The sequence below is a fragment of the Ruditapes philippinarum genome, unplaced genomic scaffold (assembly GCF_026571515.1).
Source record: "Ruditapes philippinarum isolate M1 unplaced genomic scaffold, ASM2657151v2 ctg573_1_1_1_1, whole genome shotgun sequence".
Taxonomy (NCBI): Eukaryota; Metazoa; Mollusca; class Bivalvia; order Venerida; family Veneridae; genus Ruditapes; species Ruditapes philippinarum.
In genome coordinates, this window is record NW_026856765.1 from 93,366 (window position 1) to 121,309 (window position 27,944).

General features: G+C 32.2%; 1 protein-coding gene across 2 annotated transcripts; it reads right to left on the reverse strand.

Moving 5' to 3' along the window:
* Positions 1-1,391: 1,391 nt before the first annotated feature.
* On the reverse strand, positions 1,392-27,855 carry LOC132747643 (heterogeneous nuclear ribonucleoprotein U-like protein 1). Of its 2 annotated transcripts, none has more exons than XM_060737081.1 (14): positions 27,746-27,855; positions 24,633-24,807; positions 23,463-23,649; positions 23,146-23,322; positions 22,565-22,922; positions 22,015-22,240; positions 21,648-21,768; positions 20,870-21,119; positions 20,525-20,654; positions 19,954-20,170; positions 19,464-19,628; positions 16,748-16,880; positions 16,326-16,431; positions 1,392-4,540 (listed from the first exon to the last, which is right to left on the reverse strand). In XM_060737081.1, the coding sequence occupies exons 2-14, from the start codon at positions 24,795-24,797 to the stop codon at positions 2,960-2,962; spliced, it is 3,816 nt and encodes a 1,271-aa protein (XP_060593064.1). In that variant the 5' UTR covers positions 24,798-24,807; positions 27,746-27,855; the 3' UTR covers positions 1,392-2,959. The 2 variants fall into 2 exon arrangements, with proteins under 2 accessions (XP_060593064.1, XP_060593063.1); XM_060737080.1 differs by having other exon boundaries at positions 22,565-22,943.
* Between the last annotated feature and the right edge of the window lie 89 nt (positions 27,856-27,944).

Below are 27,944 nucleotides of genomic sequence, written 5' to 3' on the forward strand. Positions count from 1 at the left end.
TTTGATAAAAATTGACTTGCAATAGCAAGTTTATGAACTTAAAGAATAAATTTATTGCTATTTTTGCAAGATATGGGCTTTTTATAGATGATCCAAATATTGATCCTGATCCTAAAATTGATCCTTATTTTAATCCGAATATTTTTGCATTTGTTTTGTTATTTGTTGATTTTATCCCAAAATAGTTTTGTTTCTTTGCAAATCAGCAATTTTTTACATTTTGAATATTTACCATTTAATTCCAGCAAAACACGATTAATTTTAAGTAACATAAAAAAGTGAAAATAAAATCAGGATCACTTGATCCTGATCCTGATATTTTCTTAGTGAACACAGGGCCTGGGCTTTAATTTGAATAATCTTGCTAGAGGTTCACTACACAATGTTTAATGCAAAATGTCTAACCTCTAGCCTTTGTCAATTAGAGAAGATTTTTTAAAGTTTTTACTATATACATGTAAGGAAAACCTATGACCCCCGGGGCGGGGCTAGTTTTGACACTAGAGGCAAAAATTGAACAACTTTGGTAGAGTACCTATAGATGATATTATATACCAAATATCAAAGTTCTAAGCCTTGTACCTTCAGACAAGAAGTTTTTTTGATTTTTTACTATATGTACATAGTGAAAACCAATGACCCCCGGGGCGGGGCCAATTTTGACCCCAGGGCTATAATTTGTACAATCTTGCTAAAGGTTCACTACACAATGTTTCATGCAAAATATCTAACCTCTAGCCTTGGTGAATTTAGAGAAGATGATTTTTTAAGTTTTTACTATATACATATAAGGAAAACCTATGACCCCCGGGGTGGGGCTGATTTTGACACTAGAGGCAAAATTTGAACAACTTTGGTAGAGTACCTATAGATAATAACATATAACAAATATCAAACCTCTAAGCCTAGTACCTTCACACAAGAAGGTATTTTAAGTTTTTACTATATGTACATATAGTGAAAATCAATGACCCCTGGGGCGGGGCCGATTTTGACCCCAGGGCTATAATTTGAACAATCTTGGTAGAGGTCTACCAGACAATGCCTTATGCAAAATATCTAAGCTCTAGGCCTTTTGAGTCTTTACAAGAAGATTTTTTAAATTTATTCTTATAATTCCTTTTGGTTGCCATGGCAACCAGATTTCTGCATGGAATGAAATTCTTTGAACAACTTTAGAAGCCCTTCACCCAAGGATCAATCCTGCCAAGTTTGGTTGAAATTGGACTAGTGGTTTTTCACAAGAAGATTTTTTAAGTTCACTATATAATCTATATAACACACACACACACACACAAACAAACACACAGGTGAATCGCTATATGCCACCGCATCGCAGATGCTGCGGTGGCATAAAAACACAGTACAGGTAGTAGTAAGAAATCACAAACTTCTTAAAATTGTCTCATGATTTACTTTTTAAATACATATAATAAGTCAACATTATAGAACAAATGAGTTTATACAAATGAGCTGAAATTGAAGACATAAAAGACACTAAATTTAACAAATTCATCACATGTCTTAATTTAAATATAGTCTTATACAGTCCATTAAAACCTGGACTATTTTAAATGTCTGCCTGTTAAAATATCATTCACAATCTCCGACAACTTATGAAAATTATAAAAGTGTGCTCAATGAAGCTCCTGATCTCCTGAAAATGGGAAACATTGCAACACAAAATGGGTGTTTCAAACAGATATTGTTAAATATTAGTAATTAAATTTGTTATACTCTGTAAAGCTGAAATGACTATTTTAGTGAAGAAAAAAAAAACACCTGAAAAAAGACACACAAAAAACTTGATTCTTGGATAAACTGAAATTAAAAATGAAGAAAACACTAGAAATATTAAGAACTGTAATGTTACAAAGCTGTTTCTAATATGTATTATAAAGCTTTCTTTGAAACACACTACAAAAACATACAGCATGCAAACGTGCATAATGCTTAAAACTATATATATTTTTTTTGGCTAAAAAAGATCGTAGCACAAAAATAAACTGCTTTGTTTTAGTAATCTTCTTTTAAAATGATTATGTTCAATATTTTTTCTCCTTACTTCTTTTATCTTCAATTTAGTTAAAACATATTTGCTTAAAAAAGCACGATAGAAACCAAACCATATGAATTAGGTAAAATTTTCCTGACTATACTGACCATTTAATAAGTTCAGTGAATAAAACAAAAGATTTTTAAAATCAGTAAAATATAGTACTAACTAGAAAAGGAAATGATACTGTTATTTAATAACAAATTTTCCATAATATGTCTAAAACCCAACTGAAAAGCAAACTGTAGGAAGGTGGAAGTACAACATTAATGCTAGGGATTAACTAGAAAACGAGTATATCAACTGAAAAAAAAAATACAAGTACGCAAGAACAAGCCATATTCATTAACTGAAATGGAAAATTATAATCCACTTAACTAAAATTGAGCCTGATTAAGATTTTTACGAGAAATTTAAGCTAAATAAAGTTACCTTATAATGAATTTTTATGCGAATCAAAATTATCATGTTATGGAAATTTATAAGCAGAAAAAAATTGTCTTATTTCTCTAAGAAGAAAAATTTGATTTATGTTCAACTTGGTAAGTAAATATTTACAAAATATATTTAAGTAAGATGTTTAAGAAACTTGGCTGAAAAGTTAGAAACTTAAGAATATGTTGATACTTGTTATTATGTTTCATATTTTATTGTACGAGGAATAAAGATAAGCAAACCAATCTACATATAAAAGCAGGAAATAAGTTAAATTCATGGTGATTTTATCTATATACCAATACACAAATTTCTTTAAATAACACATGCTAATTAAGATTGCTATGAAGCCTTAAGACTAAACAATATGTTAACAGAAACAGATGGACAGCTGCACAGTTACCAATGTCTGAATATATTATAAAACATCTATTTCAACAAACACATGAGACATGCAACTTCACTGATCTAGTGCGGGGGCCTCTGCCAGCGATTCTGTCCCATTGGAGGTGGTGGACGATTAAATCTACCAGGCGGGCCAGGAAAAGGGCCTCTTGGGCCTGGTGGACCACCCATTCTTGGATTAAACCCTCTAGGACCCCCTGGACCAGGACCTCCTGGCCTAGGATTCCAACCAGGTCCTGGACCACCCGGCCCCCTTGGACCATCCCCATCACCTCTTGGACCAAATGGCCTCAATGGTGGAGGACCCCTATTACCTGGAGGTGGTGGACCTCTTTCTTGAAAACCACCTCGACCTCTACCAAATGGTGGAGGTCCATCCATGCCAGGGCCCCTTGGACCTCTTGGGCCTGGTTGACCAAATGGTGGAGGTGGACCATTGAAATTACCTGGAGGTGGGCCCCTTGGATTCATACCTCTTGGAGGCGGACCTCTAGGTCCTGGACCCATCATACCTGGCATACCAGGACCCCCTTTATTTGGGCCACCTGGTGGACCCCCAGGACCCCCTCGATTAAAATCATGGTTACCAGACTCATTCATTGGAGGCTTATGATCACCTTGATTATTCTGAGCATTTGCAGCTTCCTGTTCTGCAATTTTACTTCTCAAGTTAGACAAAGCATTTTGAAAGTCTTGTTGTCCAGCTTCTGGATTTTCACTGTCTTTATCATCAGGTGTATCCCATTTACTAGGCCTTCGTCTCTCACGTTTAATTTGCTTATCATCTTGTAAATCTGAGTTTTGCTGATCTTGACTTTGTTCACCATTGAATTGATTTTGGTTGCCTCTACCTGGCATATTTTGATTTCTGTTTGCACCAGGACTTCCAACATTTCTTTGTTGGAATGAACCCTGAGGCTGGGACCCATACTGATTTGCCCTTGAATTTGGTGGTGTAGGGTTCCTTTGACCCCCAAACCCAGAGTTAGGTCTACTACCTTGACCTTGGTTTCTATTCTGGTCTTGATTAAAATTCTGACTTGGTCTATTGGGCGGACCCCTATTTGCATTATTTTGACCTGCATGCTGATTTTGCCCCCTGTTTTGACCCGGCCATACTTGCTGAGCCGGTTCAGCAGGTTCCTGTTTAATTGTAGCAACAGGTGGATTAAACCCTCCTACAAATGCAGTTTGTGCACCATAGGCAATTGCCGCTAACTGTTCATTTTGCTGACTACCATACTCTCCCAAAAGACCCTGCCCAGGTTGAAGTTGCCCTAACAAATGTTGTGCCCCAACAGCTATAAGACCCCTCCCAGCAAACTGCTCCTGCAGCTGGGTTGATGTAACAACCTGTTGTGGCAACTGAGGAAATTGTTCCCCTCCAAATCCTTGCCATGCTTCTGGCTTGCGATCTTGAAACTGGTCTTGTGATTCTGCCTCACCACTATACTCTTGTTTTATGAAATCAAGAGCACTACCTCCTGCATTCTGATCATATCTACCTCTTTTTTCTGGGGGTTCACTGCTTCTATCTCTATGGCGCTGAGCACCATAGTGATCAGGAGGAGGGGGTGGGGGAGGTTGGGAACCCCTTTGTTGGGGGTTTTGTGAACCGTGGAAGGTTCCTGATGGTAGTGGAGGCTGAAAAATAAAAATAAAACATATTCAAACAGTGCAAAACAACATCTAAGATAAACCTCCATGTGCTTTGTTTCTTTCTATTAATCAGAATTTACCAAATAAAATTTCTCGCCAAAGAAATAGCAGAATCACTGTAATTTTCTTTTTGTCAGCCCAATTCCGCAACTATTCATAAATATGCTTTTTTCAGCCCAATTTTCACAATTTTTATAAGAAAGCTTGGTTTAATAAAAATATTGGAAAAGAATTGCAAATATTTTCACATGGAGATTCATTAAGACATAACAAAGCTTAAAATTACCTTTAATACGATATGCAACACAAGTTTCTTTTAATAATGTTGTAATAAAGGTGACAAGAAACCATTAGAATCAAACTGTAACTTACAGTTGAAGACTGGCCACGAAACATCTCCAGAACCTAACCTAAAATATCCCTTATTCATCCCTAATTCTTTATTTAAAGAAGCTGTTTGCAAAATTTAACAACTTGTAACTCCATCATTTCTTTTATCTTTAATAATAAAGTAGTATTGTAATTGTCTATTTAGATTCTGCCTATAACAGTATATAGTACTCATTAATTTTAATTGGAGGACAGGAATAATGTAGTGTATGTTCAATCACTTGATAGCCCTTAAACATCAGAAGTACATCAATTGAAGTAAGCTTTAAAACTGACTCAGATTTCAGAAGTTAACAAACTTGTATCCCTGATCTTTTCCAATGAAGATAGTTATTGATATATCAACTACAATTTATGGTACATTGTATATCCCTGACCCTCATGTTCATTTAAAAAGATGCATTTGAAAATGTTAAAGCTGATGCAAGCAATCATATACAATAAGTAGTATGAGATATTTGAAAAAAAATCAAGTACAATATTTACTAAAGAACACAAACAAACATTTGGTAATCTTAATAACAACAGAGTATATTTAGTTACATAAAAATTAATGATATCCTTAATAAATATGACTTCTCAAAAACTTAAATTTCCCTGATATATATTTCTCTTAAAAGAATATCATTAATATGTTATTTTTTTGTCTAAATGTGCCCTAACTTTTTCAAGTTCAATATCCTGGGTTGTAAATTTTTTTATTCAAATTCCTTCTATTATATTAAAAAAAATTTTGATATTAATACAATCATAGAAAAATGAACAAAATATGAAGGGATGATAATGAAGATGATTGGATGAAAAAATAATTACAATGAGGAAACAACACTTAGTTCCTTAGTTACTGCTATACGTTGTATCTACATTTAATATAGCTTACATTTTATTCCTCAAACAAGTTAAATTTATACACAAAGAAAACATATATATTTCAACTCTTAGTATGCAAAGGGCAGCAGTGATAGGGGTAGTCCATGCCACTAGTAAACAGACAGGTCAGCCTGCATGAAAATCATTTAAGCAGTAAGACCAGGCTATATTTTTAGTTGCTTGATAGGAAAATTCCTTCAAACAAACAAAATACAAAGCATGGCAAGTCCATTATATAAATTCAGAAGGGCATGGCTTCATTCTTGTGATATTTGCAGACTTATTATCCTTCATTTAACATTTTTTAACGTCTCTGAAATTCCTGAGTTCATCAAACTTCAATGACTTTATCATTGTCCTTCTGGGAATGCCCATGAAGCAATTTTACAGTTTTATTTGATTCATATAAAACCAGGAAACCTGCTATAGTTATATACCGCTAGTCTGTATCCTTGAGAAAAACTAAATTATAATTCCTATTCTTTCAACCAATCATTCAATGCAAAAAGTATAAACACGTGGAATTAAACCAAATTGTACTAATTATTTGCGGAACATCAATGGAAATTTTTTTGATTGAAACAGTGAACTGCTGTATAAAACTTGTTGCTTAAATTTAACTTGAAAACTAAAAACTTCTAATCTATATTGGTTATCATGACAAGAACAAGTGTCACACACTCATACACTTCAAAATGAACTCAAAGAGTTCAGCTTAAAAGTAATAAAAAGCCTGTTTTGTACCCTTAAACATAAATTTTTTATCTTGTAGATCAAACACATTCTTAGCTTCACTACAATTTCCAAGAGTGACACAAACAAAACATTTAAACATGTACTGTTTTCCATACATACATTAAACTAATTTTAATGTTCACCAAATAGATAAAAGAACAAAATTACATTCTTTGAATGCAAATATTCCCTCTTATTCTATTTAAATATTTCTGGCATCTATTTTCCTATAAATTACTGAATATTTGGAACTAATGAAGGTTGAAATATCTATTGTCTCAAGCTGGAAGTGAACAAGGAATTCGAGGGAGATTAAATACAGATACACGAATATAACGAACATGTAAGGCTTTGAAAAAATTGCATTGTATATAGATTTCAATGAAGCTACATAAAGCATTCTATGGGGACTTAAAGATCTATGCTTGTATTTTTATAGTGATGTGAACAACTGTAAAACATTATGCTATAATTAGTTTCAGTATGTGCTACATAATTTTCAACCCATAAAATAGATATAACTAAATAAAATAAATGTAATTTTCAAATTAGTAAATTTTAGAACAAGAAAATAGTTAAAGATACAATTTTTGATATTTTCAGGAAAATAATGCTATTCTTTGAAGTTTTGTTGGTTTAATATAACACACAGTTTGACTTTCAAAATAGAATTATGTTTACCTAGCCAATTCCAACCTGCCTGTTATTTACAGACAATTTCACGAGTCCTAATTACTTGAATGTCAGAAATATGAATGACATGGATACAGTAAAAGTAAGAATTTTAATCTAAATCTCCAATTTTTAACTTTACTTTAATATGACCCATGCACCAGTCCCTTGTGACCCTTCACCTCCAACTTTTGGGAAGTGATGGGAAATTGAGCTTTGCTTTTCGTCTATCCCTATAGACATTTTATTTTGGCCCCAAATAACAGGTGCAATTTCAAACTTACAATACAGGGCATTCAGGCTGTATTATTCAATCTGATTGATTCTGAAGTGTGGGCATTTTTACAGGGGCTTTGGAAATCAAAGTCAAAGTTTCAACTATTTCCCAAAAGTGTGTGGCAGGGTTACAAGAGACAGAGCATTAAAAAACAGACCCAAGAATAAAATTGGGTTAACTTGAAAGAGAAAAACAAAAAATGCCTTGACTTATTGAAATCAATTTATCTGAACTAACTACTCTTCACACATGACTTTCAAATCATCCATAAAATATCCAAACTGTATTCAAATCTTATTTATTATTATACTTAAAACATTATGTTCTCCCTATGGATTTTTTTGTAATGACATACTGCATCTTGGTGGTATAGGACATAACAACGAGTATGAAAATACATATATATTATACTAATGGATAGTGTTTGTTTTTTTAAGGGAAGAAGAACAAAGAAGAAAAGAAAACTACATGTAATATGTGATACATGCTTGTAATCTATACACACAATGCACATCTGTATTTAGATATACAACTGGTTTATTCCTGAGACACTGGTGTTCCAATAAACATTTGAAAGCAGAACTAAATAACTCAACAAAAAATAAAATTATAACACTCAAGGTATTTGAAAAGATACTTAAATGTTATATCACAGAATGTGTATGAAAACTAGTGAAACAGCTGGCTTTAGATAGGAGAAAATAAATATTAAATATAAAATAGATAGCTGCTAGCAGTTAAAAGGTTTGTTGGGTTAAAATGGACTATGAGATAACTTATCGAGGAATAAGTGATGGCCTACTGAAATGAAATGATTAAACCTAGCAAAATCATGCAATCGAGTTTGTCTTTCAACAGAATTTGTCCATGGCATGGCATATAACCACTAATTATTCGGATCAGATGAATTATGTTAAATTTATCTGACCTTCTTTTTGTGTTTTTAAAAGGTATTGTGGGATAAATTTTTTTATACTCAATTAAAACATGCAGCCCTCAGCGTTTATCGTACTTTGCATTGTAACACTTTACATTATTTATTCAAATGTGTTAGTTACAATATTTATTAGGAAATTGTATCTCCAAAATATAGCGATCTACAGACAGAAAGATAGAATAGCAGTAACTGTAATCCCCCCCCCCCCACACACACACACTTTGATCTTAATGAAAATTGCATCAGTCACTTATATAAAATATGACAACATTTCTTGTTTGGGTAAAAAGGTCACAGGTAGTAAATTAAGTACAACAAAAACAGTCTAGCTACATGTAAAACAAATAAATGCAACTTTGCTGTCTAATATAAGCAACGTTTTATCATTACATTTTAAAGGTAACAATTTTCATTCATCAAATCAGCTGACTGATCAGTGCTAATATAACAAGCTTCTAAGATGTACAGTATAAAGACTGTCAGGAGGTCAATTTATGAAGGAGAATTGTAATTTCCTGCACTGTGTGTTTTAGGACCATATAGCAAACTCTGGTATGTGACACAGTGTAACATGCAGATTCTGGCCAAACTGTTCATCATTTTATACATTGTACTAATAAAGGTTGGAAGAAAAATGTTATCTACTCGAGCATCCGCTGCATTACAGAATGAAGGGATAAGAACTTCAATATGTGAAGGATAGTTATACTGGATCAGACATTTTGAAATGCTTAAGGCAAAGCAAGTAAAATATTAGTCAGAAAGTCAAAGAAAACTACTTGCTGCTTCTGTTCAAATACCAGTAACATTTTACGGTTTAGAATCAAAATATGACAGTTTTGGTCTGCACTATTTGAAGATGTTGAGCAAATCACACGCATAAAATAAATGATAAAAAACCTCCAAAATACCTCACAAAATTTTAGGTCGTACAGTAAAACAATTCATTTTTCAGTACAAAATTAGAACTTATTTCAGTAATTATTATATAGTGTTTGTCGTTGCTTTTTTTTCAGAGTGTCTGCTATAATATCCTTTATGTTTAAATACTATCTAGTATACCTATTTATCTGTGACAACATACACAGTTTTATAGTTATATATAGCATTTCTACGGTTCTATTCTGTCCGTGTCCGGGCATAAAGCACCATTCAGGCAGCACTAAATGATGTCGGGTATGAAGTTGTCGATATGATGTTAATATTAGTATTTGCATAAAGCATAATAAAATAGAAAGGTACAAGCTATGAAAGAGGAAGAGCTACTCATAAATTTCTTTGCATGTTATTACTGAATGTCTATTTTTTAATGTATATAAAAAATGTGTGACACAGCAAAATATATTTAGCTGCTCTTTAAACTGAATTGATTTAATATTTATTAACATATCAACAAATGTGTTTCTACTTTGAAAAATAAATTCATAAAAAAGCTCTGCAGTCAATGACCTCGTTAGTGAAAAATTTCAAAGAATATTTCACATTTTATTAGAATTTAATCCAATATGGTCAGATTAATATGGTAAGCAGCAGTTTAAAAACAGTGGTGAAGGTATTAATTCTATTTTACAAATGTTATATTTCATACACTCATTTATTCAAAATAGTTTTTAGAATATAATATATATTATTTACCAATTTGGTTTGCTTCAAAGTACATGAATGTGAATTTCTAGCATGCAACCCAGGGAATAACGACTAAGAACGGTACATTTATTTTATCACTTATTACACAACAGGCCCTAGTTCAGATGAAAATTAAAAGTACATTGAGCATTAATAAGCAAAAAGAAGAGCAATTAAATATTTCTCATCTTAACATTCATCATCAATAAAAAAATACGTACTTTTATTTCAACAATGAAATGTTATAGAAATGCAAAACATAAAACAAGGGAGTAACATGGATCAGATTTCTACCTTTAACATTGACACTGCACATGACAACCTTAAGTCAGCATAGTATAAGAAGATACTGTTGAAGTTGTCCTAGGGAGTAAATTATAACAGCTATGATTTATCATTGGATATAACATTTAGGTTGGATAACTATACGTTTATATGAGAAATTATGCATATGGTGTTAAAAATTGTGTAAGAAAGCTGGTCTATCACTTCGTGTGGATGTTTCATAAAAGTGCAAAAACTAATAATTACCCAACAATAACTTATTAAAATACAGAAAATATCAATCGTCTAATATACGACATATAACTATATAAACATATATATTAATATATCAATTTTTAAAGAAAAAGAATTTCATGAAAACTGATCAACGACAAATACTAAGGGATGGAAATATAAATGTATGCAGTTAAAAAAACCTAGTGATTAATAACAACCTGGTGCTTGTTAGGCCCATTCGTACACACATAAATTAATCACCTTGCAAAACATTTCTAACCAAACACTGGCAACCTTGCACATACGGTACTACAAACTGCTTTATAAGAACTGATATAAATCCATATGGAAATCACTCGTATACTTTGCTGTTCTTGTTGACAGATAAACATGTAAATGCTATGAAGGTAACTAATAGCGAGTTTTTTACTGTAAGAATGTAGAGTAGCTGACAAAACTGATGTAAAGTACATTTTATTGTTCAATAAAAGTGATAGCAGTATATGAAGAAAGAAATAACTGGAACTTGTCAAATAATAATGACTATAATGAGATGAAAATAAAGAATGGTTGAGCATGAGGAAAGAATCTATAGTTTTAAACAACAAAAAAAATGATTGTAAGAAAAGAACATGAAGCAAAGAAGTTTTTTTTTATTATCAGATGAAAATTAAAAGTACATTGAGCATTAATAAGCAAAAAGAAGAGCAATTAAATATTTCTCATCTTAACATTCATCATCAATAAAAAAATACGTACTTTTATTTCAACAATGAAATGTTATAGAAATGCAAAACATAAAACAAGGGAGTAACATGGATCAGATTTCTACCTTTAACATTGACACTGCACATGACAACCTTAAGTCAGCATAGTATAAGAAGATACTGTTAAAGTTGTCCTAGGGAGTAAATTATAACAGCTATGATTTATCATGGGATATAACATTTAGGCTGGTTTACTATACGTTTATATGAGAAATTATGCATATGGTGTTAAAAAATGTGTAAGAAAGCTGGTCTATCACTTTGTGTTGATGTTTCATAAAAGTGCAAAACTAATAATTACCCAACAATAACTTATTAAAATACAGAAAATATCAATCGTCTAATATACGACATATAACTATATAAACATATATATTAATATATCAATTTTTAAAGAAAAAGAATTTCATGAAGACTGATCAACGACAAATACTAAGGGATGGAAATATAAATGTATGCAGTTAAAAAAAACCTAGTGATTAATAACAACCTGGTGCTTGTTAGGCCCATTCTAACACACATAAATTAATCATCTTGCAAAATACTTCTAACCAAACACTGGCAACCTTGCACATATGGTACTACAAACTGCTTTATGGTTCTACAAAGTGTTTTATAAGAACTGATATAAATCCGTATGGAAATCGTTCGTTAACTTTGCTGCTCTTGTTGACAGATAAACATTTAAAGGCTATGAAGGTAACTAATAGCAAGTAATAATTTTACTGTAAGAATGTAGAGTAGATGACAAAACTGATGTAAAGTACATTTTATTGTTCAATAATAGTGATAGCAGTATATGAAGAAAGAAATAACTGGAACTTGTCAAATAATAATGGCTATAATGAGATGAAAATAAAGAATGGTTGAGCATGAGGAAAGAATCTATAGTTTTAAACAACAAAAAAAATGATTGTAAGAAAAGAACATGAAGCAAAGAAGTTTTTTTTTATTATATAAAATAACACCAGTAAAAACAAAGTTATCAATTTGCTTATAAAAGAAAGAAAACAGAACCATTGTTATAATGTCATTTTTGACTTGCTATAGTAAGCATGACTCATCTTTGATATGATATTATATTTTTTAATTATTCTCCAAACTTTACTAGAAAAGAATGTTAAGTATTTTTCCTAATTCAAAGTATCCTAAGACTTCTTGAAATATTAGGAATGTAAACTTGTTTTCCTTAACCAAATTATCATCCAACTTGATGAGAAAAGTTATGAATATATAATGTAGTTTGCCTAATTCAAAATATTCCAGCTTAACTAAGAATTTTACTGAATGTTAAATATTTTTCCTACTTTAATTCCTTCAACTTAACTACAATATTAATGGACAATATTATTTTTTTATCTTCAGTTCTCCACCATGTTTTAGCATGAATTTTATAACCAGCACCACATTTTATCATCTACCATGTAGAAAGCCTGTTATAACCTTCGAACTTTTCTGTAACGCTATGCGTGATAAAAATACTACAATATGTATGACAGAAAGAGAAACATGGTGATTTGATGGATTACTTGTCCACTTAGTAAACACTTCACAACAAAACGAGCAGAAAAAAAATATGTTAACTAAATATCAACTGTAAACTAATAACTGTGTGAAGTTTGGTGATTCTTTGACAGACATAGAGAGAGAATGATGATGTCAATAGAGTAAAATGTATTCTTCAGAAGCCAAATATAGATATATTATGTTAGTCAACTTTGCACTATATACATGTTTTTTATTATTATATTTTTTTTTTACTTTTCCTTAGGTTGTTCTACATAAGTTATTCAATATATATGTGTTTAAGGTATTAGTTAAAATACACTAAAAATAACCTAAATATTGATTGTTGCTGTTTTTTTTTTATCTTAAAACATCCTTCAGTTACATCCAATTCATTAATTCAAGTTTTTTTTTTTAAAAAGAGGAATATTACAACACTTACTTCTTGCTTGCCTTAACAGTTAACACCCAAGGGGGGAAGGTATTATATTTATTACTTACTCCATGCACTCATAAATATTCAACTAACCAAATTGTTACTTAGTTATATTTCAGAGATTGCAAAAAAAGCACAAATATGATAATATACATGTCAAGCACTATAAAACGCCCTTAACAAACCCTGTCATTAGAAATTTCAAGACTCGCTTAAACAGTATTTTAATGTAGATCTTAAGAAATAGTAACACACGTTTAAGGCATGATCTTATTAATGTGATACACCAATGCATGCTCAGCTTTGATATAAAGTACCAGTGACATTAAATAAGAACTACACTCCCTCAACTGGTGATAGTAACTATATAAGCTAAGGTATATACATGTATAAGCAATGAATAGTAAGACTAACTTCTTATGTTTTCTTGTCAATGTGAAATTTCCTCAGCATCATGCATTCTTCTATTAATTTTACTGTTATTATCACTGCCTAAATACAGTGCCTTAATACCTCCCCTAATATAAATGGTATTGATAACTCTAGTTAAAATTTAATCAAATATTAAGATCTTTTTTTTAAAACCTTAAAGTATCTTGATATAAACTTCAATTAATGCTAAAACCTTGAATTAAAATAGTCCAATAAAATCATCAGAATTCAAATATAATTTGCGTTGCAATGTACAGAAATTAAATCCTCAAACCTTGTTCTAAAGACTTGAAAGAAATAATGCTAAAACATTTATATCATTAATATCAGAGATATATGCTAAAACCTTAAAAATACTGCAATTGAAGACTTGAAATAATGCTAAAACTCGTTTATACCTTAACCATTTATAACATGTACTTTATGCTAAGGTTTATGCTAAGACCTTTTGAATTTTTACTTAAAGAAATTAAATAATGCTAAAACCCTTATATCATAATGACTATGATGTTAATTCTAAAACCTTAAATCATCCCCATTACGAAATTCAATTTCACACATTAAATAATCATAACTTAAAGGATTTTCATTTTTACAAGTAAAAGTCTTAAAATTATAATTCAGTGTTCAATTTCAACAAGTGTCTTTATCATTTGAACTACTTGCAAATATAGTAATAATGTGTAGGTTTCAATTTAAAATTGGGATATATACTAGTATATGTATTTCAATATGTAGAATACAAGATGTTGTTCGTGTTTTTCATGTTCTTAACATTTAGAAAGATATATAAATCAGTATCTTTTCTACAGCTACATAAAGGTAAAAAAACACAGACACATTCACAATTGAAATAATCAAGATCCACATTAATCCCGTGTTAAAAACATTTCTTAAAATATCTATTTTTTTTAAAGTTTGAAATATTGTTCTTCTCAGTTTAATTATAGAATAGAGGGTGACACATATTTACAGAGTTGTTTTACACATCATTTTTGAAGGAATAATTTGAACTAAAATGGTACATCTCATGGTTTTTATCTTTTTAAATTTACTGAAGACAGATTATATAGAAAATAGATATGTTGTTTTTTTTCATTACAGATCTCCCGTCACTTAGAGAGATCTTTACCCACTATAGTAATAGAGATCATATCATATCGTATGCAAAATGCAAGACAGTATTGTACTGTAATAGTTAGTAAAAGATTTGCTAGTACTGGCATATTCGTGGAATTTTATAAGTACGGGAATACAACACACAAAATACTGACAAATGTGAGCAGAGTTTCATCGTGAAAGGTCCCTGTATAAAAAGCATCCCACCACAATCCTTTAAATGTCTCATATGTACATACATATCAACAAGCATGCAATACTTCAAGATGTTATTATAAAATATTGCCTAACTTTGTAGCTAAAATTGTACCAGAAAAAAAAACAACAACATAAAATCACTGCTCAAGTTAAAAACAAGATATTTATTATTTATTACATTTACTTTTACTAAAAGAATTACTGTCAAAGAATCAAACAAGTGTAAATTAAAACTCTTTATGTAAGTTTGAGATTTTTCTCAGTCATTTAAGTTTTCAGTATTAGAAAGTCATCTGTTTCTAAGGAAACATTACTACATCTTAATGAAATTCATGCTTCATGTAACTGGATGTACAAACATTGCTGCAAAATTTAAAATATATACAGAAATCTTAAGCTTAGACCAAGTTACTTATTATATCATATATATAAACCAATAAAACCACCAACTTTTGCACACAAAAAAATATATACATACATATAAAAGGAATAAAGCATTTAAACTTTGTCCATTTTAAGAAGAAAAAGATTTCTATAGATATAACAATTGTATATTTAACTTTGTCAGGAAAACAAAAAAAGAAAGTTTAAAATGAGAAAAAGGTTTTAAATCAAGAAATAAATAAAAGAAATAAATGTATTTCTCTTTTAAAAATTAAATACTTAATATAGAAAAGGGAATATTTGACTAAAAAAAGTACGGGAAAAAATTAAAATATCCTTTCAAAAAATTTTATCTAAAAGCCTAAAAGGGTTCGAGAGTTAAAACTATAGGCCTGTAAGGAGATAAAAGGTAAAAGCAAGCATATTTTTTTTTATCAATCAAACTTCAGACGATTTTTACCATACATAGAAGTATGCCTAATTTTCAATATAATAATCAAGAGATAGTCATCCTAGAAAGTCAGTTTAAAAACAGAAGAGAAATTGTCATTTGAAGAACATTTGATAAAACCATGAGATGTTTCAAATATTGAAGTAAAGTAGAAAAGTCAAGAACTGAAATACAATTATAAACCCTTTACCTATAGTGTCAAGATTATATTTTTGGGATTCAATTTAACATTATTACATCTATAGCTTTAATCTTTCTGAATCAAACTGAATTTTCTTTCATAAGCATTTCTTTTTGAAAAACTCGAACTATATTAACAACAGTTAACACTTGTTGATCATTTAGCAAATCTTATCACTCAAAAAAAATAAAAAATTCTTTCAGCTGTTGCATATGTTTAAGATCAGATTTACCCTATGGAACAACTCTGTTTATATGTGTACCCTGAGTCTTACCCTGGAGGACTTACCTGCTTTAAGTCAGCAGGAGGTTTAAACCTGTTGTCATTCTGATTACCACGGAAACTACCACCTTTAACTGCCTGAGGCCTCTTTGACTGGCCCTCCAAATTATATCTAAAAGTAACACACACATATATTATTTTTATCTATTTTTTGTACAGTGGGGCAAAAGGCCCCAGTGGTTAGTCCAAAAACCTGACGAAAAGGAAAAACCAAAAACAACTATGCTTGGATTTTTTCCAAAAATTTAAAAATTTAAAAGGTTTTGGGACCTTTAAAAAAGTACTGAAAAAAAAAGCTCAAAATCTATCTAAAGCTAGATTTTCATAAAGACAAACAATAAAACTATTTCCCAAATTTTACAATAAAGTCTATACAAACTGAATTTTTCAATGAAAACCACAAGATTTTGTATACAAAGATCACATACTGTTCGACAAGAGAAACAGCTTTCTCTCTGGGCAGTTCAATATATTCAATGTAGTCAAAGTTGTCATCATTCTCAGCTGGTAGTTTGAAGTTGGCTTTCATGTCTAACACAGCCTCCTCTGGTACATACTTCCCTGTAAATTCACAAGGTTTTTTTTTTAAAGAGAAGTTCAAATGTTAAATAATAAAAGTTACTATGCATTACGACTGTTCATTTTAACCTTTGAATAGATCTTCAAAACAGAAAAGGTACCTGATTAAGTAGTCTCATTTTTTAATTATATAAAACTGGGCCAACAAAACAAACACAAATTGTCATTTCGAACATTTTAAATGCAAGCAGTAATAAGACGGGCCTATGCAAACATGCAATTTTGTCAGAACCTGACACAGTTGTAGCTTAATAATAACATTTTAACATAAAATAGAGAAAAACAGAATTCCTAAAGAAAGCACAACATAGCAAAATTGAAAATGTTGCAGGCTCGGTTTGATTGAGCCTGTTCATGGATGGCACTATAAAAAGCAAGTTACCGTTCACATGCCCTAGCAATGGCTTAAGCAGAATTCAACATTTTAACAAGAAAATGATGAAATTTTGTATTAAGAAACATCATTAAATTTACAATGAAGCATTCCAAATTCAAAGGAAGTAAAGTTTATTATACAAATCTGGTAAAGCAAAGATTAACTAGAACTATCACTAAATGTGATTAATACCCCCACAAGTCTGCTTCGGAAATGAGGATGTTACAAGTAACCGAATACCTTGTAAAAGAATTGAAACATAGAGTTATGGTTGTGGGCAATTAAAGATAATTGTGGCTCATGTATGTTGCATTTCCTTTCAATGTGGTTGGCCATTGATGAAGTTTAATTGAATTACTCTGTAATAAGTCCAGAAAGACAAAGAAAAAGAACAAAGGGCAATAACTCTATAAATACTGAAGATAGAGTTATAGTTCTTGTGCACTGCACTTCCTCTTATTGTGCTTGACCATTGTATGAAGTTGTTTTGGATTCCAACCAGTACGTTTTAAGTTATGCTCCGGACAAGGAAAAGTATCAAAGGGCAGTAACTCTGTATTTTGTCAAAATGGAGTTATGGCTCTTGTGCACTGCACTTCCTTTGAATGTCCTTGACAACTGTATGAAGTGGTACTGAATTCCAAACAGTAGTTTTCAAGTTATGCTCTGGACAAGGAAAAGTAACAAAGGGCAATAACTCTGTAATTAGTCAAGATGAAGTTATGGTTCTTGGCACTGCACTTCCCCTTATTGTGCTTGACCATTGAATGAAGTTGTTTTGAATTCCAACCAGTAGTTTTCAAGTAATGCTCTGGACAAGGAAAAGTAACAAAGGGCAGTAACTCTGTAATAAGTCAAGATGGTGTTATGGTTCTTATGCACTGCACTTCCTCTCAATGTGCTTGACCATTGGATGAAGTTATAATGAATTCCAACAATAACTTTTCCAGTTATGGTCCGGACAAAAGAAAGCAATGGAAAAGTACAAAGGGCAATAACTCTGTAATTAGTCAAGATGGAGTTATGGTTCTTGTGCACTGCACTTCCCCTTATTGTGCTTGACCATTGTATGAAGTTGTTTTGAATTCCAACCAGTAGTTTTAAAGTCATGCTCTGGACAAGGAAAAGAAACAAAGGGCAGTAACTCTGTAATAAGTCAAAATGGAGTTATGGTTCTTGTGCACTGCACTTCCTCTCAATGTGCTTGACCATTGTATGAAGTTATATAATGAATTCCAACAATTAGTCTTCAAGTTATGGTCCGGACAAAAGAAAGCAATGGAAAAGTAATAAAGGGCAATAACTCTGTAATTACTTTAGATAGAGTTATGGTTCTTATGCACTGCACTTCCTCTCAATGTGCTTGACCATTGTATATAGTTATATTGAATTCCAACCATTAGTCTTCAAGTTATGGTCCGGACAAAAAAAAGAAGGCAATGGAAAAGCAACAAAGGGCAATAACTCTGTAATTACTTTAGATAGAGTTATGGTTCTTGTGCACTGCACTTCCCCTTATTGTGCTGGACAATTGTATGAAGTTGTTTTGAATTCCAACCAGTAGTTTTCAAGTTATGCCACGGACAAGGAAAAGTATCAAAGGGCAATAACTCTGTAATTAGTCAAGATAGAGTTATGTTTCTTACGCACTGCACTTCCTCTCAATGTGCTTGACCATTGTATGTAGTTATATTGAATTCCAACCATTAGTCTTCAAGTTATGCTCCGGACAAGGAAAATGCAACGGACAAAAAAAAAGCAATGGAGAAGCAACAAAGGGCAATAACTCTGTAATTACTTTAGATAAAGTTATGGTTCTTGTGCACTGCACTTCCCCTTATTGTGTTTGACAATTGTATGAAGTTGTTTTGAATTCCAACCAGTAGTTTTCAAGTTATGCCCCGGACAAGGAAAAGTAACAAAGGGCAATAACTCTGTAATTAGTCATGATAGAGTTATGGTTCTTGTGCACTGCACTTCCTCTCAATGTGCTTGACCATTGTATGTAGTTATATTGAATTCCAACCATTAGTTTTCAAGTTATGCTCCGGACAAGGAAAATGCAACGGACGTCTGGACCGACCGACCGACCAACCAACCGACCGACCGACCACCGGGTGACTCCTATATACCCCCCCAAACTTCGTTTTTGGGGGTATAATGAGTAAAACATTGTGATCACACCATACCGTCTTCATAGGTGCGTTTATCAGATCTCCTCTTCAGCTCACCGTCATCTGGTACTAATATGGCTGCTCGACGTATAAAACCTTTAAAATTTCTCATTTTCCTCCGTCTCGCTGATGGATACACATTTGTTTGATCTAGTATCAAATTCCTCTTCTTTTTGCTAGCTGTGAACATAAAAGAAAGCGTGTGTATTCTACAGAAATATTATGATACTTGATTTATTGACATCAAATGGAATGTTTCCATATCTTTCTTTACTTATAACATAAAATTGAGTCTACTGTTTTTTTGGTGGCTTTTTTGAAAAATTTATTCTCAAATTTTGTAGTATTAACAATAAACACATGTTTAATGACACATATAATGCTGTGCAAACAAGGACTAATTTTACTTATTAATTTCGAATAATATCTTTTTACTTTAAAGTTTACCTCTATAGTAACACGCATCCTTTTTTAAGGAACTCTAAAATTCTTTATAACTGCTTACCAATTTCAAATAATTTGTTAAGACATTTTGAAGCTTTGTCGATGAGGACGTCCCATCGCCCATGATAGTTGTTCTTTCTTGGCAGACCCATTACTTTCATCTTGTCAATCAGAGTATCTGTGCCTATAATATTGTATCTCATTTCTGGGTTAGTCTTTGCTTTATTTATACCCCAAGTGGTCTTTCCTGACCCTGGCAGGCCAATAATCATTATCATCTGAAATATATATTTGTGGAAATTAGTCAGAATTTGTTAAAACAGATTTGAACATCTTGTTACAATAGAATTATTTAAAATACATTAACTTAATTTTTTTTTATTTCTTGAAGTGAAATACATGTATATATTACTATAGGATCCAATAAAATTAAAAAAAAAAAGCAGTTAAATAAGAAATAGTTAGAGCATTTAAAATATAAATAAGTTTTGTCGATTTAAAAGACTTGGCTAATAATAGACTTTTGTTCAATTATAATAAAAGATGTCAATAAATAACAAATTTTGTTGGAAATTCACATTTGTCCAATGATAAAACATTGTCCATTAATAACAAGTTTTAAAGATACCTACCTCACATGAGGATTTTGTAGATGGAGGTTTTAATCCTCGGACCCTCTCATTCACCGGAAATTGCATGATATACATGAAACCTGGAGCTGGCGGAAACCATGGAGCCTGTTGACCAAAGTTTACCTCAAACCTGAATATAACAAATTGTATCTTATCACTTTCTCAAGATAAAAAACTTAATAAACAAACAACACCTCAGTGATTACCTAGCCAGCTTATCCTTTAGCACATCAATCCCATTCTAAATTATTTTTCTAAAAGACAAAAATCACTTGTTAATAACAGATGAATATAGAAAACTGAAATCTTTATATTTGTTTAAAGAAAAAAGAATCTCAAAAATACCTTATATTTTTTGTAAGAATGTGAGGAAACAGTGAAGTTTCCTTTTTTCCAACTTGAAATCCATGTAATGGCTGCGCTACACCAAGCCAGCGTCCATTCTTGGCATATGACATGTTTGGTGGTCTTGAGTCGAGGTCAAGAAGACACCCAATCACATCACCAATACCAAATTTTTCACCATAGTTAACAAATTTGTTGCTGGTGGCAAACTTTCCTGTACCACCATACCCATAGGAATTGGGCTCTTCACCTATAAATACAGAACATTTGTTAAAAAGAATAACCATCATTTTAATGTGTATAAAGCTTAAACTGGCAAAACATATTTTTTTATTTTCAAAAACTATACAATCAAATTGTTTTTAAATTCTTATGACCATACCTGGTGATGGATTTATTAAACAAGAGCATTGTATGCAGTGTAACACTTGTCTGTTTAGAGCAATGGATATAAATAACCAATTCTTACAATAATTCAAAGTCAAAAAGGGCCATAACTCCAAAAATAAAGCTTTAAGAATTATGCCCTTTACCTAACAACCGCACCTTGTCATGATTAGCAAGTATTCCAAGTTTCATGTTGATTATCTTTTTAAATGTTTGAATAATGGGCTACATTCAAGTTTTTGCATGACGACACTGCAGCAATCATAATAGTTTGACCTTTTTGCTAAACAGACATGCAAAAAAATTGACTTGTTTGCTCAACGAAGCATTTAGCAAACGAAACATTATACAAATGTTCATACAACAAAGTATTAGAATTCAAATAACATACCCAGCTGAAAAGATGTGGTATCCATTGACCAACCAACTCTGACAATATGTGGATTAGTCTCTTGATGATCCTCACCAAAGTCTACAGGTAACGCTTCTGTCAGCTTACACTCGTAATATGCCTGCAAGTGTATTAACATTACATGTATACCGACATTATTTTTCTCTAAACAAAACCCTTATGTATGAATTTGTTATCATTTGTAAATAGTGTATTTAAAGTAATCACATAAGAAATTGTCAAGACAAAAATCATCAAATCTTTCATATTTCAAAGTTTTTCCCCCAATATTGGACACTGGTTTTGACAGTGCACTTTCATTCAGTGATTGATGCACCAGTATTTAAGTTTTATGGAAAAACTTTACCTTCCCCCTCGACACTCCATGTGTACACCTTACACCTGACCAACAGAAGCAGAATCCTGGTGGATCAACTAACGGCTGGGCATCGTATCCATTCTCATCAATAACGAGATTCAAGTCCGAATTATAGTCATCAAGCATGACAACACTGTCCTCTCCACTTGTGTCCTGTTCTTGTTGTAACTGTGCTTGTTGTAACTGTGCCTGTTCCATTGCATATGCCCCATACCTGAGATTCAAATTATGATCTTAGTGTCCTCCAATAATTAATTAAAATTATCAAAAAGAAATCATAAAATAACTTTTATCACATACATTATCAGATAATATTCCATTGCCTAACAGTTAAACCTAAATATTATGTTTTTATCTTTTATCTAAACCGGGTATTCAAAAGTTATTGCATTAAGATTGAAATAAATCAACTGCATTTAAATATGCTTAAAAATAATAGACTCAATTTACCTGATATTATATAAACACTGATCCTACTTCCAATATTGGTACTATAGCGATCACTCACAGAAAGAAAAATGTGACAACAAAACTATACCCTGCTACATGCAATCCCTGCATTGTTTGAGCTGCTAATTCTTGTTGTATTTTCTTCTTATTATCGGGTGTTGTAGAAGCTGGAGGAGGTGTGGCCTGTGTAGGTATGGCCTGCTGCAAACCTTGTGGCAAACCTTGCTGCAAGCCAGCAACCTGCAACCCAGCCAAACCGCTAGCTTGTAGTTGACTTCCGTACTGGGCAAGGTGTGAGGCTGGAATTCCAGCTGCCATCTGCTGAGCTTGTAGACCAGCTAGCTGGGCATTGGCCAGATTTGCTACCTGCTGGCTGTAGGCACTAGGCGGGAGTCCTGAACCCAGCTGTGCTGCTTGTGCTTGTGCCTGAGTGACTACTTGGGCTCCTGCATGAGGATGTGACCATTCTGGATTAAAAGTATCTTGACATTTAAACAAAAACCTAACTCTAATACTATGGCATCATGACCACATGCTGACTTGGTGGAAAAAAACAAAGTTTATTTAAACTATAGAAATTGTATATCTTTAAGCACAAAAAATATGCATTTGTAAGTCTTTTTCAGGATCAAAACACAATAATTTTGCAATTCTACCAAAAAAATCTACCTGTAAGACCTGGATACTGTCCTCCAGCTGCAGCCAGTTGGCCTGCTGTCATCATCGGACTTGCACTTGATACCAACCCAGCCATGGCGCCACTAGTAAATTGCATTCCAGGTAAACCTGGCATACCCGGTATTCCCGGAACGCCATACTGTGCTGCTAAGTAACTTGCTGGAATCCCTGAAAAATATAATGGAAGTATACAATAATATGGAGAGGCAGAATATTTCTGTAATAGAACATTTTTGTCTGTCAAGATACAAAAATATAACAAAAATTTATCAGTAAAATTTTTAATAAATTTTTATTTTAATGAGTACCTGCTGCTGCTCCTGGAATTTGTTGTGGCAAACTGGTTGCCATGCTCATTATACCTGGAGTGGTTGCTGTAGATACAGATGATGTTGAGGCTTGTGATGGAGACTGCACGGCAGCCAGTGGTGATGGTGAGGCAGCCAGATGACCAGCAGATATCATCTGTGGTTGGGCTAATGATACTGGCAATCCCTACAAAACAGATATATTCAATGATTATACATCTTACAATGAGTTTGCTTCTTTTTGAAAAAAAGAATCACAAACTTCCGTCTAAAATGTTTACTAACATCTTATACATACATTGTTAAGAAGAGCTGTCACGGTAAAAAGGAATAAGTAAAGCAGACAAGAACTGAAGGAAACCCATACACTCATGAGGGTTTGACACAATACCACAACAGAGAAAAAAAAGCTCTTGACAAACAAGACATCTGACTATATGTTTGAAATTTATCGGACTAAAACTCTAAATAATTTTGCTCCAATCGAAACATTAAGCTTAACTATTTGATGACTACCACTTCAGTTAACTTAAGGTTGCATTTAATTCAGACTAGTGGTTATAGTGATTTCTAGCAGACAAAATTTTAATGGATGGCCGATATATGGACATAGATCAGGGCCAAAAAACCCTTCTTTGTAGAGGCCGAATATAGGGTGCTTCCCCAACAAAACTAGCCTCTTTTTTTCCCCAGTTTTGTCCTCAAAATTCCCCAGTATTTTGAAATTTCCCATAGAATTTAGAACAAAATTAAATGATGGTGTTCAATTAAGGTCTTTTACTGCCTTATTAGTATTTCCCAGTGCTTTTTGCTTTTCTATTTTGAAGAACTTGTTAAAAGCTTGAGTTAAATTTGATACCCCTTTTCCCAAAGTTTGCCAAAGTCACGTATATTTTCCCCAAGAAAAAGGCCCAGGCCCCTTCCCCAAAAATGGTGTTTTGGCCCTGTAGATGCAAAACTAAGCTGGATTTGAAGGTTTCATTCAAATCAGACCAGTGGTCTTGTAGTCCTAAAGGACAGACAATTTTCTTGACTGACGACATACAGATGGACAATGGGATCACTATATGCCTCCCTTAGGTTATATGAAATTTTTTTCATGTTTGTTTTACTTCTGTTTTTAGCTAGATGTAGAATTACAAACAAATTGAAAAATAATCAAGTTAATACCTGTAGACCTTGTACTCCTGGTACACCAGCGGCCATGTATGGTTGGGCAGCGGCTGCTGGTAAACCACCAGCAGATGGAAGTCTTACAGCCATCATGTACTGCTGACCACCTATCTGTTGAGGCATCATCATCGGTAGCAAGCCACCTGGTATGTGTGGATTCATCTTGAAATTTCTGCATAAAAAGATATTATATAGAGGTAAGACCAAATGTGTTCATTAACAAATATCAAAAACATTAGCTTTCCATCTTGCAATATCTATATAGATTCCAGAATTCTTTATTTTGGGAAGGATTGAAATGATTTCTTGCTGAACAGTGTTTCAGAGCTGACAATTTGATTCTTGATTTGTCATGGTCGTATTTTTATTCCATTCATTGTTATTATTTTCACAGAAATACCTCTTTTGCCCCCCCCCCACCCCCCCTGCCCTGCAAAGATTTTTAAAAGGCAGACATGTAATGCAATATATTAAATGTTTTAGGGCAGAAACTGTTAATATGTTTATGTTAAATAAAAACTAAATTGATGTGTGTTTCGATGCAGTTTGTATAATTATATAATTATGTGGTTTGTATTATGCATTTTTCAACGGTAGCACAGATTTATATAACATGTAATATAAATCCGTAACGGTAGTTAGCAGCAAATAAGGATATATATGTACTTGATGTAGCGGGTTGTAATAGAATGCGAAATGGACTCCATTTCGCGAAATGAACTTACCGCCTACGAAATGGACATTTGTTTGTTTAACCATGATGAGTAATATTATTTTTATTAATTTATGTTATAACATATGACATAAAACTACAGATTGAACCAGTTAAAATTACTATTTTCCTATTTTATAGTCATATTTCTGAAAATAATCTGGCCTCTACGAAATGGAGTTTTCGGCCACGAAATGGAGTTTTTGCTTACGCAGTGATTTTTTTTCCAATTTTCAAAACAACCTGTGGCTTTCTGAAGGGGAAAATATAGCGCGATAAATCAATAAAGGGGGAAATCAAATTCCAACAACTGAGAGTGGAATTTACCCACACAATTTATAAAATTTTTAATTTCAATTCATTTATCTTGCATGGTACATAGCAGAGGCTATAGGGATTCTAGCTGATATAATAAGTCAGATACTGTTAAGTAATGGTTCTGGTGAAGTGCACAGGGCATTACAGGGGAAAATATTAGCTTTTTTAGGGGAAAATATACCTATTTTTAGCTAGGGGAAACAGCCTTTATTCGGCTGTAAAATACAGGGGAAAAATTCACTGTTACGGAATGGACATTTGCTCTACAAATTATGGTGTAACTGACATGTCACAAAGGGTATCTTTTCTATTCACTTACGTTTATTCTGGGACGACAAAAATATTTTTGTCCCAGGTTAAACATATGATATAATATAAAACAGAATCTTTCTATTTGAAAGACCATGTATAAAACACTGAACTATGTGGCATTATTATACGATTATTTTCAAATGTAAAAGCATAAATAATGAAAAAAATATTAACAAAATTGTTTAAATCGTAATTATATGTCATATATCACTTGTTCATTATTAAAAATGATATTAAATAGTACACTTAAACCAAAATTAAAGAGACAAATGTCCATTTCGTAGTCGAAAAGTTCATTTCGCGAAATGGAGTCCATTTCGCATTCTATTACTACCGTGATGTAGCAGTATCAATGGCTTACAGACACTTCACCCCCCAGACACTTCACCCTAGACCCTTTTTTGCAGACACTTCACCCCTCAGACAGTTCACCCCTCATTTTAAGAAATTTGATTGAGACACTTCACCCCTCATTTTTTTTATTTTGTGTTTAACAATTATTTATGTAGATTATGTTAAATACATTCAATAGTGATTATTTTTATTGTTTTAACCCATTGTCTAATAAATTTTGAGTTGATTTAATTCTTGAAGTTTTGGTACTTAAGTTTGTTTTCAGTTTGATCCTTACCATATAATAAACATTGAGTTACCGTATGTTCATTTGGTGATGGTTTGTGCTTTAACCTTGTGCTTAATTTACATAACTGGTGCTATTTATTTGTTTAATAAATGACATTATGAATGATCTTTGTATTAAATGCAGGATAATTGTGTCTGATAATGATGATAAATAATTTATATTTACTATATTTTATAAAGCAACCGATTCATTCATTCATATTCATTTATATTCATTAATAATCATTTAATTTATTTATTTATTTGATTTATAATATTTATTATGAATAAATTTAATTTTCATACAATTGTACCATTTTAATTCAATTATCTAATCAATTGTGAGATAACCGTTGAAAAACAACTAATCAACATGTTGAATAAACAAGGTGACATGCAATAAACACTTAATGGATGAAAGTGCTGTGATATATCATTTGGCAATACAACCAATTAACCTAAATCTGCTTTAAACTTAGTAAAAATAAAGGTAATAAGCAAAATTTTTAATCAAATAATACTAAAAATAATAAAAATAAACATATATAAGCATTTTATTTACTTTATAGAAAAAAATTGGATGAGGGGTGATGTGTCTTACTGATTTTGGGGGGGGTGAAGTGTCTTCAAAATGTGAGGGGTGAAGTGTCTGGGGGGTGAGGTGTCTTGCTACCGTATCAAATAAAGTGCAAAGGTGTTAAACATGGTTTGCAAACTGAGAATTTATGTGTGCTTATGTACATACTTGTCAACAATGGGCTCCTTGTATAAAAATCTTTAAGGGGGGGGGGGGGGGTTCGCCGCCTTGGCAACTACTTAGCAGGGCAATTGTCCCCTCTTACATTATGGGGGGGGGGGGGGGTAAGTCTCCGTTTATCAGATTTTAACCAGATTTTGAACATTTTGATATAAGAGTCCGTATATAGGAGAACCTGAATATTATGCTAATGTTTAACTAAAATAACTACTGCCAATTTTTGAATCAAACGAAACACGTAATCGAGCATAAAATGGTAAGAAATCGGTAAGCAAAACATGCCCAAAACTAGTTTTGGACTAAAAAAATTTTCTTAACGTGTTGATCGAAATAATGGGGTTAATTCTATTCAAATCGTAATCGGACATATACATCCATAATAAATCTTACATTTGTACAGTTGTGTCTACATTAACGATTCATTTTTTGGAATTTAATTATTTTTACAAAAATGGCGTCTTTCGCCGTTCTTCACAGGAAGTTTGGGATTCGCCTAAAGAGAGAAAAGATCTTATAATACACGAAAAGGTCTTTCTTAAACGTACGAAAAGGACCCGTTGAAATTATGATTGATAGAAGACCACCTTTT